We start from the raw sequence: 15,599 nt of genomic DNA, 5'->3' as shown, positions 1-15,599 counted from the left end.
TGTCCATGCGATGTTACAGAGGCGTGTCAACCAGGACAGCCCCACAACATTCAGAGCCTTTAGGAACTCTGGGCGAATCTCATCCACCCCCGGGGCCTTGCCACCGAGGAGCTTTTTAACCACCTCGGTGACGTCAACCCCAGAGATAGGAGAGCCGCCTCAGAGAACCCAGACTCTGCTTCCTCATGGGAAGGCATGTCGGTGGAATTGAGGAGGTCTTCAAAGTATTCTCCCCAGCGGCTCACGTCCTGAAGTCTTTCTCCATGGCCTCACCGAACTGCTCCCATACCCGAGTTTTTGCTTCAGCGACCACCAAAGCTGCATTCCGACGATACCGATCAGCTGCCTCAGGAGTCCCACAGGCCAAAACGGTCCAATAGGACTCCTTCTTCAGCTTGACGGCATCCTTCTTCGTTGGTGTCCACCAACGGGTTCGGGGATTGCCGCCACGACCACAGCTCCGGTCGGCCGCCACAGCAATGGAGGCGCGGAACATGGTCCACTCGGACTCGATGCCCGCCGCCTCCCCCGGAACGTGAGCAAAGTTCCCGTCAGAAGGAGTTGAAACTCTGACGGGATTCTGCCAGACGTTCTTACCAGACCCTCACAATACGTTTGGGCCTGCCACGTCGGACCGGCATCTTCCCCCACCAACGGAGCCAACTCACACCAGGTGGTGATCAGTTGAAAGCTCCGCCCCTCTCTTCACCCGAGTGTCCAAGATATGCGGCCGCAAGTCCGATGACACGACCACAAAGTCGATCATCAAACTGCGACCTAAGGTGCCCTGGTGCCAAGTACACGTATGGACACCCTTATGCTTGAACATGGTGTTCGTTATGGACAATCCATGATGAGCGCTGAAGTCCAATAACAGAACACCGCTCGGGTTCTGATCGGGGGGGGGGGCATTCCTCCCAATCACGCCCTTCCAGGTCTCACTGTCATTGCCCATGTGAGAATTGAATATGAACTCTCCAGCACACAGTCTCTCAGCGGAACGATGGAGTCCCCAGCGGGAGTGCTCTCCAACACCCCCTCCAAGGACTCCAAAAAGGGTGGGTACTCTGAACTGCTGTTTGGTGCATAGGTAAAAACAACAGTCAGGATCCGTACCCCCACCGGAAGGCGGAGGGAGGCTACCCTCTCGTCCACCGGGGTGAACCCCAACGTACAGGCAGCGAGCCGGGGGGCAATAAGTATACCCACACCTGCTCGGCGCCTCTCACCGTGGGCAACTCCAGAGTGGAAGAGAGTCCAACCCCTCTTGAGAGGACTGGTACCAGAGCCCAAGCTGTGTGTGGAGGCGAGTCTAGCTATATCTAGTCGGAACTTCTCGACCTCACACACCAGCTTGGGCTCCTTCCCTGCCAGAGAGGTGACATTCCACGTCCCTAGAGCCAGCTTCTGTAGCCGGGGTTCGGATCACCGCCCAGCTCACACTGCACTCGACCCCTATGGCCCCTCCCACAGGTGGTGAGCCCATGAGAAGAGTGACCCACATCACCCTTTCAGGCTGTGCCCATGCGGCCCGGCCACCAGGCGCTCGCCTTCGTGCCCCACCTCCAGGCCTTGCTCCAGAGGGCGTCCTGCGTCCGGGCAAGGGAAACCTAGATCCATTAATAGTTTTCATCCTAGGGTCTTTTAGCCATGCTTTGTCTGGTCCCTCACCGAGGCCCTATTTGCCATGGGTGACCCGACCAGGGGCGTGAAGACAACTTAGCTCCTAGGATCATTGGGACATCCAAACCCCTCCACCACGATAAGGTGACAGCTTCCAAGAGGGGACATTTAATTTAAATTGATAAACTTTCTTCTCCACCAGAACATGCTTTGGGTGCATAAAACTGTTATGTGACACTGTCCACTTTGTGAGTTTGTGAAAAAGACAAAATCAATTAAATACAGAAATGGGCCATTCCACCGAATCGGTGCCATTTGCATCACCAGGAAATGTATTAATGTATAAATGTATTAATGCACAATAAAGTGAATTTAAAAAAATATTTCTTCATGAGGCGGCACGGTGGTCGACTGGGTAGCACATGTGCTTCACAGTTCTGAGGTCCCAGGTTCAAATTCGGCCTCCCTGTGTGGAGTTTGCATGTTCTGCCCGCCAGCACACCGGCAACCCTAGTGAGGATAAGCGGTCCAGAAAATAGATGGATGGATTTCTTTATTAAGCAGTGTACTGCACAATGATCTAATTGCAAATGTATGAAAGTGGCACAAAACAGCCCCAAAAAATGACATGTTAATTTGACACACCACAGAGAAGAGTAATGTTAACACGCCTGCCAAATTTGAATGAATTAAAAAAAAAAAAGTTCATAAAGTACATTAAATCAGACTTCAAAACTTAAATAATAAGGGCCAAATCTCAGCTCTCAGACACTGGGCGTGTCGAATGGATGCGCCAAAAGAAATAAAAAATACTAAGGGTTGATAGCTTATTCGATGTAAAATCACGTGACTTCAAAATGTAATGGTTATTGTGGACTATAATCATAAAAAAAAAAAGCACACAAGTCAACTTAACCCTCGTTGAGGGTGACATGTCACAGTTCGTTAGACAGTTGGCAGTGCCCAATTCACTCGTATCAAGTTACCAATGAAGCCGTGTTGTCTCTGGTGAAAGTTTACAAAACTTGCATCCAGTGAAGACGCATTTTTTGGGGTTTAGCCATCGTTAGCTTGCTAATTGCATGCTATAGTGGTAAATGGGCCTTGTTATGGAAGCTAAGCACAGCTAACTCACAACTGAGCAGCATACAGTAGCTAAATGAAACGATGTCCCGTTGTCCTTATATAGTGGGGGAGGGAACTCGCACTAGAAAATATAGAACCCCGGGGCTGTGTTTTAGCCCCGCCCACAAAATCAGGAAAATTCAAACGGTGAACAAGATGTTAAAGCTATATCTCAACAATTCAAGGCAATATTGTTATAAGCCTTTGCATATGTTTTCATCACTTATCTTCAAACACATTTAATGGATTTAGAAACAAAACTTGGGTATCTGCTTAAAGCCTCTTTAAAACATTTTCATAAATGTCGAACACTGGAAAAATAGCATTTGTTGCCTGTTCCCACTTCATATAATTCGACTTTATCATGAAATATAATAATCAAAATCCATCAGACACTGCATGTTTTTTTTTCTTGTACATATTTGTGATACTCCCAACTATACTTTATTTCCTAAAATAAATAAATTAAAAAATAAATCACACTTCAGTAATGTGCCTCTGTTTTCATGCTGTCCTGTTACCCTAACACAATACCCCCTCTGAAAAATGTTAAATATTATAAGTGACATGGTCCACATGAAGTTCCATCATTCAGGTCTTCTGCAGACCATAGGATGGCCAAAAGTAAGTTCCCTCATTTATTTTTCTCTATATTTGATGACCCTACAAAGAGAATTCATAGAATTGTTTCTAAATACATCATACAAGTTAGAAGATAATTGGTGAAATGTCCAAAGACTGAGAACTATGTCGTACTCACTTGTGAAGATATTAAAGTGTTTTTCACCATTTTAGTTTTCCAGATTTTTATGGGCCGTGGCTAAAAAAAAAGTCCAAATGCATCACTTAGCCCCGGCATGAGTCACTCCTCCTCTACTAGGTAAGCTCTTGAGCGCCTTTGTTTGCACGAGTGGTAAACCAGCGTAATTTGCGAATGAAAAACTGCGACCCTGCATCGGGTGTTGATAAGGGGTGTTCGGTCCCTTTATGACCAGTGTCATAGTTTGGTCTGGATTGCTGGCAGTAGGTCGGACTCCTTTCCGGTGAGGGTTGGACTCCGCCAAGGCTGCCCTTTTTCGCCGATTCTGTTCATACCTTTTATAGACAGAATTTATAGGCGCAACCGAGGCGTTGAGGGGATCCGGTTTGGTGGCTTCAGTATTGCGTCTTTGCTTTTTGCAGATGATGTGGTTCTGTTGGCTTCATCAAGCCGTGAGCTCTAACTCTCACTGGAGAGCATCGCAGCCGAGTGTGAAGCGGTTGGGATGAGAATCAAATCTCCAAATCTGAGACTATGGTCCTCAGTTGGAAAAGGGTGGAGTGCCCTCTCCAGGTCGGGGATGAGGAGTTCAAGTATTTTGGGTCTTGTTCACGAGTGACGGAAGAATGGACAGACAGATAGGTGCAGCATATACAGTGATGCGGACTTTGTATCGGTCCGTTGTGGTGAAGAAGGAGCTAAGCCGGAAGGCAAAGCTCTCAATTTACCGGTTGATCTACGTTACTACCCTCTTCTATGGTCACAAGCTGTGGGTTGTGAAGATCGAAATGAGTTTCCTCCACAGGGTGTCGGGGCTCTCCCTTCGAGATAGGGTGAGAAGCTCGGTCATCCGGGAGGGGCTCAGAGTAGAGCCGCTGCTCCTCCGCATTGAGAGGAGCCAGATGAGGTGGCTCGGGCTTTTGTTGAGGATGCCTGCTGGTCGCCTCCCTGGTGAGGTGTTCCGGGCACATCCCACCGGGAGGAGACCCCGGGCCAGCTGGCCTGGGAACGCCTCGAGATCCCCTCAGAAGAGGAAGTGGCTAGGGAGAGGGAAGTCTGGGCTTCCCTGCTAAAGCTGCTGCCCCCCGCGACCTGACCTCGGATAAGCGGAAGAAAATGGATGGATGGATGGATGGATGGGAGGAAATCAGAGTCCTGGGAGAAAACCCATGCAGGCATGGGGAGAACATGCAAACTCCACACAAGTGAGGCCAGATTTGAACCCGGGCCCTCAGTACTGTGAGGTAGATGTACTAACCAATTGGCCACCGTGCCGGCCACCTTGATACATTCACGCAAAAATCCCAACATAGAAGCTAAAGTGATTATTAACAGGGGTGCGTATAAATGGTGTGCAGGTGCGCCTACACGATGAAAATGTTAAAAGTGCACCAGATTCGATTGTATCATTACCAATTTGCATATCGCCAAACATATTCTTTATTCCCTTTTTACATTTACTGTTTGTATTATTTATACTTTATCATTTGTAAAATATTATACCTTTACTGCATTAATTTTTTTATTCCATCTGCTTTTGCTCATTTGTTTTAAACTTAGGATGTACAACCCCAATTCCAATGAAGTTGGGAAATGTTAAACATAAATAAAAACAGAATACAATGATTTGCAAATCATGTTCAACCTATATTTAATTGAATACACTACAAAAACAACATATTTCATGTTCAAACTTATTTGCTACAAACTCTTGTTTGTAGCAAATAATCATTAACTTAGAATTCTATGGCTGCAACACATTCCAAAAAAGCTAGGACAGGGTGATGTTTACCACTGTGTTACATCACCTTTTCTTTTAACAACATTCAATAAACGTTTGGGAACTGAGGACACTAATTGCTGAAGCTTTGTAGGTGGAATTCTTTCCCATTCTTGCTTGATGTACAGCTTCAGCTGTTCAACAGTCCGGGGTCTCCGTTGTCGTATTTTACGCTTCATAATGTGCCACACATTTTCAATGGGAGATAGGTCTGTACTGCAGGCAGGCCAGTCTAGTACCCGCACTCTTTTACTACCAAGCCACGCTGTTGTAACACGTGCAGAATGTGGTTTGGCATTGTCTTGCTGTAATAAGCATGAAAAAAACGTTGCTTGGATGGCAGCATATGTTTCTCCAAAACCTGTATGTCCCTTTCAGAATTAATGGTGCCTTCACAGATGTGTAAGTTACCCATGCCATTGGCACTAACACAGCACCATACCATCACATATGCTGGCTTTTGAACTTTGCGTCCATAACAGTCCAGATGGTTCTTTTCCTCTTTGCCCCGGAGGAGACGACGTCCACAATTTCCAAAAACAATTTGAAATGTGGACTCCACAGAACACTTTTCCACTTTGCATCTGAGCTCGGGCCCAGAGAAGCCAGAAGCGTTTCTGGGTGTTGTTGATAAATGGCTTTGGCTTTGCATAGTAGAGTTTCAAGTTGCACTTACGGATGTAACGGCGAACTCTATTTACTGACATTTCTGAAGTGTTCCTGAGCCCATGTAGTGATATCCTTTACACATTGATGTCGGTTTTTGATGCAGTGCCGCCTGAGGGATCGAAGGTCACTGGGATTCAAAGTTAGTTTTCGGCCTTGCTGCTTACATGCACTGATTTCTCCAGACTCTCTGAACATTTTGATGATATTGTGGACCGTAGATGATGAAATCCCTAAATTCCTTGCAATTGTACGTTGAGGAACATTGTCCTTAAACTGTTTGACTATTTTCTCACGCACTTGTTCACAAAGAGGTGATCCTCGCCCCATCTTTGCTTGTGAAGGACTGAGCAATTCAGGGAAGCTCCTTTTATACACAACCATAGCACCCACCTGTTCCCAATTAGCCTGTTCACCTGTAGGATGTTCCAGACAGGTGTTTGGTGAGCATTCCTCAACTTTCTCAGTCTTTTTTGCCACCTGTCTCAGCTTTTTTGGAACGTGTTGCAGCCATAAAATTATAAGTTAATGATTATTTTCTAAAACAATAAGGTTTATCAGTTTGAACATTAAATCTCATTACATTAAGTCTTTGTAGTCTATTCAATTAAATATACGTTGAACATGATTTGCAAATCATTGTATTCTGTTTTTATTTATGTTTAACACAATGTCCCAACTTCATTGGAATCGGCGTTGTAGTTTTGCTGTATTTGTGTATATATTGAAATATAAATGTTTTATTGAAAAATTTTGATTCGACATTCCCCCGTCCACTCCACACACAGAACTACCAAAAATCGGTAATGTTGAGTACAGATATCGATTCCCAGGTATTGGCAATCAATACCGTACCAGTTCAATAGTGAAAGGTACCCATCCCTAATTGCTACAGGTATGTACTGTATGTACAGGCTGATTACCACCTGTGAACTGGCTCAGACTAAGACTAATAAAATATAAAATAATAATAAGAAATAAAAAGCAAATGCAAAAAGGCCTAATTGGGGAAAAAAAACATTTTTTTTTTACTTGTACAGAAAATAAGTAAGTAACAAATAGGACGTACTGTATGTCTACAAATGGACTGATGTTCATCCATGCAGTGCGGTGATGGAAAAAAAAAATTGACCACCACGCAACAACCACTGGTGCTCATTTGAGAACCAGACCAAAATTGTTATGTGCATTAGATGATTATAATCACCAAAAAAATATGTGCCTCATTATTTGAAGCCAAACACAGAGTGGACTACTCCTGCTTAGAGTAACTCATGTAGTCATTTATAGTTCTTTGCACATTTAATTGAGTTCCTTTATGATAACAACTTGAATTAAGATTTATTGCTGGCTAGAAGAAAAAAAATACTTTATCCATGTGACTGACCACATGAAAGTGAGGAGAGAAGAACCAAATCGATTTCCTTTGCAATTTCATATTTCACTCACACTCATGGAATGTTTCCCACAGAGAGCAGATCAAATATTATTACAATCTGTTTTTTGAATGTGAAATTCAAAGCTTCTCTTAATCCATTTTTAGCCAGAAATTAATCTCTCTCTTAATCCATCTCTAATCCAATCCATCTTTAGCCAGAAATTATTATACTCCCTTTTTTTGCCACAAGAGAGATCAAGATCATTCAGCCTGATAATACCCTAATATCTATTAGGTTCATCTATATGAGTAAAATCAAGCCTCAAGGGTGGAGATGCTCTAATGTAGCCATACTGACATCTACTGGAAGAAGATGGAAGTCCATCCATCCATCCATTTTCTGAGCTGCTTATCCTCACTAGGGTCGCGGGCGTGCTGGAGTACGCAGCTATCCCAGCTGTCATCGGGCAGGAGGTGGGGTACACCCTGAACTAGTTGCCAGCCAATCGCAGGGCACATACAAACAGACAACCATTCGCACTCACAGTCACAGTCACACCTACGGGCAATTTAGAGTCTCCAATTTATGCATGTTTTGGGGATGTGGGAGGAAACCGGAGTGCCCGGAGAAAACCCATGCAGGCACGGGGAGAACATGCAAACTCCACACAGTCGGGGCCGGGGATTGAACCCGGGTCCTCAGAACTGTGAGGCTGACGCTGTAACCAGTCGGCCACCGTGCCGCCAAGATCATTTTTGGTTAATATTTTCCAGGACACAATGACTGAAACAGTAAGATTGTCAAAAACTGCAAAAAGAAAGTAACTTTTCACATTTGCAAGAATCTCATGGTGAAGAAATGTGAATAAGAAGTTGAAATCAATCTGCCGACACAAATACTGTCAACAGACAGGAATAAGAAGGGCTCGTTTGCAATCATGCTGGAAGACAAGGTGTTAGATTCTCTACTAACATTCTTACCTGATTTAAATGTGTAGATTTCTTCTTGTGTTCCGCTTCAATTAGCTGTGCGTCAAGCAGGAGGAAGAACTCTGCTGTTGTAGGCAAACCGGGGAGAACAGTGACCAGAAGATGATCCCCATTCACACCTGTGGCCTGGTAGAGAACACGGAGAAGAGAAATCAAGAGAGCTTTCCAACCAGAAAGCAATTTAATAATTTTCTACTGAGTTTATGAAAGTGCATTTGCTTCATATACAGTAGATATCTTATGTATACCTGTACTGGAAAAGTAAAAGCTTTTTATTTATACCCCCAGTGTCATTCAGATACTACTTATTCTGTAGCTAAGACCCAATGTGTTATATATGTTGCATTAAAAATCACTCAGCACTTTTACTCATTCTTGTTAAAGGAAATATTTGTTGTTGTGCAAGTTGCAGATGTCTGTCTTCATCTTGTCATATTTGGTTCTGAGATCTCCCTTGGTATTCTGCCTTACAGGCTGTAGGTGTCATGAAAACTGATGCTAATAATAAATAACGAAACAGACATAGCCACTGGTAGAAGTGAATACTGTGTATATTTTTTGGGCTGCAAGTGGAATTTTGTAGGATCAAAATGAGGGGAACGTGATGCAAGGTTTTTACAGAATATTAAATGTATTGCAGATATAAGGATGTTGTAACAAGCAGCCAATTAATAAGGGTACTTAAATGCCTTATAAGTTTGAACTATATCTCTTGCTTGACAAGCTTCACAAGTTTTCAACCGCCCCTTTGGGTAGGGTGACATTTGGCAATTAGTCTTCCATTGCACCACAACTTCCAAAGCCTGCGTGATCCTGACAGCACTCAGGTGTGGGCAAGCCCTGCAATCCAAATGCTCGAACTATATTTTCCACTACACTCTCTCTGGCTTGTGATTTATCATTATGAAAGTCAGACTCAGTTTCAAAGTGTCAGAAAGGTCTTGCTCCTATTTCAGAATGTGAGAGATCCAGTCAACCTGACATTATTATCCCACTAAATTCAACATGTTCCATGAAAAGACCTAATAGTTTTACCTGTATAAGCGAATTCTTGATGACTCTGCTCACATCCAGCCTCCATTCTGGAACATCAGGGTTGTGGTCGTCCAGGTTAGAAGAAAACGTCAGCAGATGAGATTGAAAGTATTCTGTACAAAAAGAAAAACGTAAACTCTTAGAGGTAAGCTTTCAGATTCCGTGAATGTGGACCCAGTTCTATTTTGTCTGGTTCTTTTTGACGTTGAATGAAATCTAGGGAGTATTGAGGCAATCTAAAGACACAATATTCACAAAATATTCTGTTCTCAAAGTAATTCTCAACATATACTGTAAGTTCATTTATCTACAGGCATTTGCCATGACTGAGAGGAAGCTACACAAAATAAAATAATAAAGAACAGCACTCGGCAGAACAGTAGTAATGATGATGAGAGCACCCATTACAGTTTGTAAATATTGTATACTTTAACAATAATTTGATAAACCTTACTTGTTACAGACTGTCATGACATATTTCCTACAACAACAGAATCACAGAAACAGCTACAAACCATGGACCGAGATGGCCTTTCTTTCCTGCAGAATAGTATTCCCTGCAGACACCTGCACTGTGACTGTACTGATGCCTTCCTGGGAAAATGTACATGTCACACTGGCCTCTAGGGTGATTATGGGCTGTTGGGAAAATAAAGTCAGGGAAAGAGAGGAAGAGTGTTGAGGGGTTTTCAGAGTCAGAACCTCTCCCATGAGAGAAGCTTATCAACAGCTGTTTAACATCTCACGCTGCTGTTATTTACACAATAGAGGTGTCAGCTGGCTGGCACTAACACACCCAAACACACACACACGCACACACCAGGGTACCAGGGGCTGCAGACACCACCAACTACACTATCTACCTTTACATGCAATTAACTGTGACTGGAATTGTTTGTTCTCACCTCTTTTTCACACTTTTATCTGATATACACACAGTGTGTATATATATATATATATATATATATATATATATATATATATATATATATATATACAGTAGCTGAAATAAGTATTTGACACGTCACAATTTTTCTCACCGAATATACTTCCAAAGGTGCTATTGACCTAAAACATTCACCAGATGTTGGGGAAAAAACATCCATCCATCCATTTTCTGAGCCGCTTATCCTCACTAGGGTCGCGGGCATGCTGGAGCCTATCCCAGCTGTCATCGGGCAGGAGGCTGGGTACACCCTGAACTGGTTGCCAGCCAATCGCAGGGCACATAGAAACAAACAACCATTCGCACTCACACTCATGCCTACGGGCAATTTAGAGTCTCCAATTAATGCATGTTTTTGGGATGTGGGAGGAAAACGGAGTGCCCGGAGAAAACCCACGCAGGCACGGGGAGAACATGCAAACTCCACACAGGCGGCGCCAGGGATTGAACCCGGGTCTTCAGAACTGTGAGGCTGACGCTCTAACCAGTCGGCCACCGTGCCGCAACATTACAACAGAGGAAAAAAATAAAAATACAATTAAAACAGCGTGCAGTGCAAGGAATATCATTTAAAAGTGGAAATGCTCTAAAAAGCATGGGAAAAAGAAGAGTTTTTAACCTTTATTGAAAAACATGCACACTTGGGGCTGACGTTACTTCTGTTGGCAACTTAATCTATTTGTGTGCAGCATAATAGCTAAATGCTGCTTCACCATGTTTGCTTTGGACTCTGTGCTCCACTATTTGATCTGAGTCTGTCAATCTCAGAGCTCTATTGGGTTTATATTCAATTAGCATTTCTTTCATGTATTCAGGACCTAAACCATTTCGTGATTTATAGACCAGGAGCTGAACTTTAAAATCTATTCTCAAGCGGACTGGAAGCCAGTGTAAAGACTTTAGAATTTGAATAATATGCTCTGACCTCTTTGTTCTGGTCAGAACCGAGCTGCAGCATTCTGAATGAGCTGCAGCTGTTAAATGCTCTTTTGGGGGAGTCCAGTCAGAAGACCATTACAATAGTCAAGTCTATTTGAGATAAAAGCATGGATGAGCTTCTCCTGGTCTGCTTGACACATGCAAGCCTTCATTCTGGATATGTTCTTCAAATGGTAGAAGGCAGATTAGTAATTGATTTGATATGACTGTTAAAGGTCAGGTCGGAATCTATCAGAACACCAAGGTTTTGGACTTGGTCTTTGGTTTTTAAAGAGAGTGATTCCAGATATTTACTAACAGCAATCCTCTTTTCTTTATTGGCAAACACAATTATCTCAGTTTTGTTGTGGTTTAATTGAAGAAAATTTTGGCTCATACAGTTATTTATCTGTTTTAGTGAAATAACACCTCAATTGAACTGTAGTCATCTGGAGACACTGCTAGATATAACTGTATGTCATCTGCATAGCTATGATAGTCAAAATTAAAGTTCTGAAGAATTTGACCCAAGGGTAGCATATACAGGCTGAACAGGAGAGGTCCAAGAACTGACCCTTTGGGACCCCATAGGTAATTCCCATTCAATGAGATTGAACAATTCCAATGGTTTCAAAACAACTCCTTTCCTCCAGGTAGGACCTGAACCATTTAAGCACTGTTCCATTTATTTCCCACGTTTCCAACCTGTTCAGCAGTATATTATGATCTACTCTAGCGAAAGCCACAATGAGGTCCAACAAGACCAGAATTGACACCTTTCCCGAGTCAGTATTCAACCTTATATCATTTAGCACTTTGATAAGAGCAGATTCTGTACTGTGATGAGTTCGGAAACCTGATTGAAATTTGTCAAAAAGTCCATTTAAATTCAAGAAATTTCTCAACAACCTTGGCTATGAAAGGTAGATTTGAGATGGGCCTATAGCTTGCTAACATGGAAGCGTCCAGCGTTCTATTTTTTTAGCAGAGGCTTCATGACAGCTACTATAAGAGCTTTAGGAAACTTGCCTAACTGAAGTGAGCAATTGATTATTTGCTGCAAATTAGTTAGCACAAACTTCGCAATAGCTTTGCAAAAGACAGATGGTATTGAGTCAAGACAGCTCGTTGATGGTTTCTGCTGCTGAACCGTTTTCTCTACAGTTTTTTTGTCAACTGTATCAAATTCTGACATGTTAAGAGAGTTTTTCCTCGGTGGCTTCAGATGTAGTATCATTTTATCATTTTGCTGATTTGTGCTAATATTTAACCTAATGGATTGTATTTTTTTCACTAAAATAACAAGCAAATTCATTGTATTTATCTGCTGAGAGAAGTTCTGGAGCTATCTGATTCTGGGGGTTTGTGAGCTTGTCAACCACAGCGAACAGAGTGCGACTATTGTTGAAGTTCTTACTGATGATTTCAGAAAAGTGTTGCTGTCTAGCCCTGACTAACTCTTGGTTAAAATGACAAAGACTTTGTCTGTAGAAGTCATAGTCAATTTGGAGTTTTTTTTTTTTTTTTTTTTTTCTCGATTTACTTTCCTACACTTTGATTTAGAGGTCTTTACAATCATTGTGCTACTTCAGGGTGTTCTAGGGTGCCTCAAGATTGTCTTGTTTTAATAGGAGCGACAGCATTCATGACATTTGAGATTTTACAGGTGAAATTATCCAAAAGTTTATCAACTGTCTCAGCATTCACAGTTTGTGGCACAGCAATGGTCTCCATAAACTTAGTGGCAGTACTCTCATTTATGTACCTTTTCTTAATAGACATAGAGGTTGTCTGAACTTTTGGATGAATCTGTAATTCAAAGAATACACAAAAATGGTCAGAAATAGCCATATCCTTAATGTCAATTGATATAATTTCAACATCCTTAGAGATGACCAGGTCTAAGATCTGACCTTGAGTGTGGGTTGGACTCTTAATATGTTGTGAGAGGTCAAATGTGTATAGAATAGCAGGGAGTTCTTTGGATTTTTTTCCCCATGATAGTGTCAACATGAATGTTAAAGTCTCACGTTATGACAAAATAGTAGTCAGTACAAATAACTGACAGCAGTTCTGAAAAATCCGCCATAAATTTTCTATTGTATCTTGGAGGCCTATAAATTATTAAAACAATAACCTTTGGGTCACCTTTGACTAAAAAACATAGATATTCAAAAGGGCTAAAATAACCCAGCATAATTTCTTTACACTGAAATAATGACTTAAAAATAATAGCAATACCACCGCCTTTTTTCCCTCTTCGACACTTGTTCATAAAAAATTTATTTGCTGGTGTTGCCTCATTTAAAATGGTATTACAGCTACTTTCTGTTAACCACGTTTCATTTAGTCACAAAAAGTCCAGATCATAGGTTGTAATGATGTCGTTAATCAACATTGATTTATTACCCAGTGACCTGATATAGAAAAGAGCTAGTCTCGCAGAGATAACTGGAGACAATGGTTTGATAGATTCACATTTTATCCTCAATAAGTTTGTAGTTCTACATTTTTTGTGCCATATTTCTTTGACCAACATTCTGTCCCTTGTAATTACAGGGATAAAAAATGCCTGCTCTCCATAGGGGTCTGACTTATTCTGGAAAAGACCCCACAGATATCAGTCAAATTTGCAGATAAGATTCTTCATAGGTGGAGGAGGGGCCCTTCGCATCTTAGTGGACGGTGGTTTCAGGCGAGGGGGGATGGGAGGAAGAGCTTTCAACATGCTGGCCATTTTTTGACTTGAGTTCGTTGTCACATTTCTGTGGGGCCAATTATGTATTACTCGTGCACTCACTGTAGTTGTCTCGCCATGCTGCACTATTTGCATATACTGGCCACTCATCCCAGAGTAGCATCTGCTCCATTTGCACACTGATTGAGGAGTAACATTTGCACAACCAACATTGTCCCAGATTATCGCACTTCTCCTCACTTTAAACCGCATACACTCCTTGAAGTCTCAGCGCCCTTTGCACAATAGTCATTGCAATATTAGTCATTCGAGCTGCTCTAAGTGCTAGAGGACTGCATCTTTTTGCACAATTGTCAAAAAAATAAATAAATGTACCGGCATTACCAGATAACTAGCAACCCTTTACTGCTCAGTGACTGTTTTTTGTTTTTTTGTCTCCAAGTGTTCTGTAAATTGTGTTCTGTTGTCGTACTAGAGCGGCTCCAACTACCGGAGACAAATTCCTTGTGTGTTTTTTGGACATACTTGGCAAATAAAGATGATTCAGACTCAGATTCAGATTCAGATTCAGATTCAGATTCAGATTCAGGTGATGTGCGTTGGATTCCAATATTACAATAGTCTTCATCCTGTCCGCCACACCAAGCAGAGAGTTTAGGCTAGCAGAGAGTGAGTTTTGCATTGGGCTTTGCTCCAATGGGGCAGGGAGGGGTGTGGGAGAATGAAAAATGATGTACGGACGTCACGGAGCTCACCACACATTGCAACCCGGATTTAGAGTCGCTGTTTTTGAACTGTAAGCCATTCTACTCGCCGCGTGAGTTTGCAACTTTCATTCTCGCCGGTGTCTACATTCAGCCTCAAACTAGCACAAACGGCGCACTGCTAATGCTCGCTGAACAAGTAAACGAAATTGAAAAAAAAACACCCGGACTCACCCTTCATTATTCTCAGGGACTTTTACAAAGCTAAACTCAACCACGAACTCCCTAAATACAAGCAGCACATCGACTGTCCTACCAGGGAAAATAACATTTTAGACCACTGCTATACTACACTAAATAACGCATACCGTGCCATACCTCGTGCAGCCCTGGGCTCTTCTGATCACTGCTTAATTCACTTAATACCAACATACAGGAAATAACTTAAATGCGCAAAGCCTACAGTGAAAACAGTGAAAAAGTGGACCAATGAAGCAAAACTGTTTAGACTGCACAGTCTGGAGTGTCTTTGAAAATTCAGCTGGCAGCCTGGATGAATATACGGACACTGTCACATCCTATATTAGTTTCTGTGAAGAGGTGTGTGTACCAACAAAGTCATTTCGCACATTCAATAACAACAAGCCGTGGTTCACTTCCAAACTTAAGCAACTTCGCCAGGCTAAAGAGGACGCATATTGAAGCGGGGACAGGGCCCTTTATAATCGCACGAGAAACCAGCTGACTAAAGAAATTAACATTGTAAAGAGAAACTATGCAGCAAAGTTGGAAAAACAATTTAGCGCTAACAACTCTAAATCAGTCTGGCATGCATTACAATCGCTAACCAATTAAAAGCGACGATCCCCACAAGCTGAGAACAATAGTAGACAAGCCGACGACTTAAACAGCTTCTACTGCAGATTTGAAAAGGACACTTTCACACCCCACACCCACACAGCCGCAGCACTGACCA

The 15,599-nt window shown here is 42.4% G+C and overlaps 1 protein-coding gene across 3 annotated transcripts in view; it reads right to left on the bottom strand.

The window, feature by feature from the left end:
* Positions 1-15,599, bottom strand: part of LOC133403790 (VPS10 domain-containing receptor SorCS1) — a 250,256-nt gene that overhangs the window by 16,002 nt on the left and 218,655 nt on the right. For all 3 annotated transcript variants that reach the window (XM_061679044.1, XM_061679045.1, XM_061679046.1), the window contains exons 21-23: positions 9,873-9,996; positions 9,358-9,470; positions 8,314-8,448 (exon numbers count right to left, since the gene is read on the bottom strand). In XM_061679044.1, the coding sequence (XP_061535028.1) occupies positions 8,314-8,448; positions 9,358-9,470; positions 9,873-9,996 (372 nt within the window). The remainder of the gene's footprint in view (positions 1-8,313; positions 8,449-9,357; positions 9,471-9,872; positions 9,997-15,599) is intronic.

This window comes from Phycodurus eques, chromosome 6 (genome assembly GCF_024500275.1).
Source record: "Phycodurus eques isolate BA_2022a chromosome 6, UOR_Pequ_1.1, whole genome shotgun sequence".
Lineage (NCBI taxonomy): Eukaryota > Metazoa > Chordata > Actinopteri > Syngnathiformes > Syngnathidae > Phycodurus > Phycodurus eques.
Note: the sequence above shows the minus strand (reverse complement) of the source record. Positions and strands in the feature narration are given on the sequence as shown.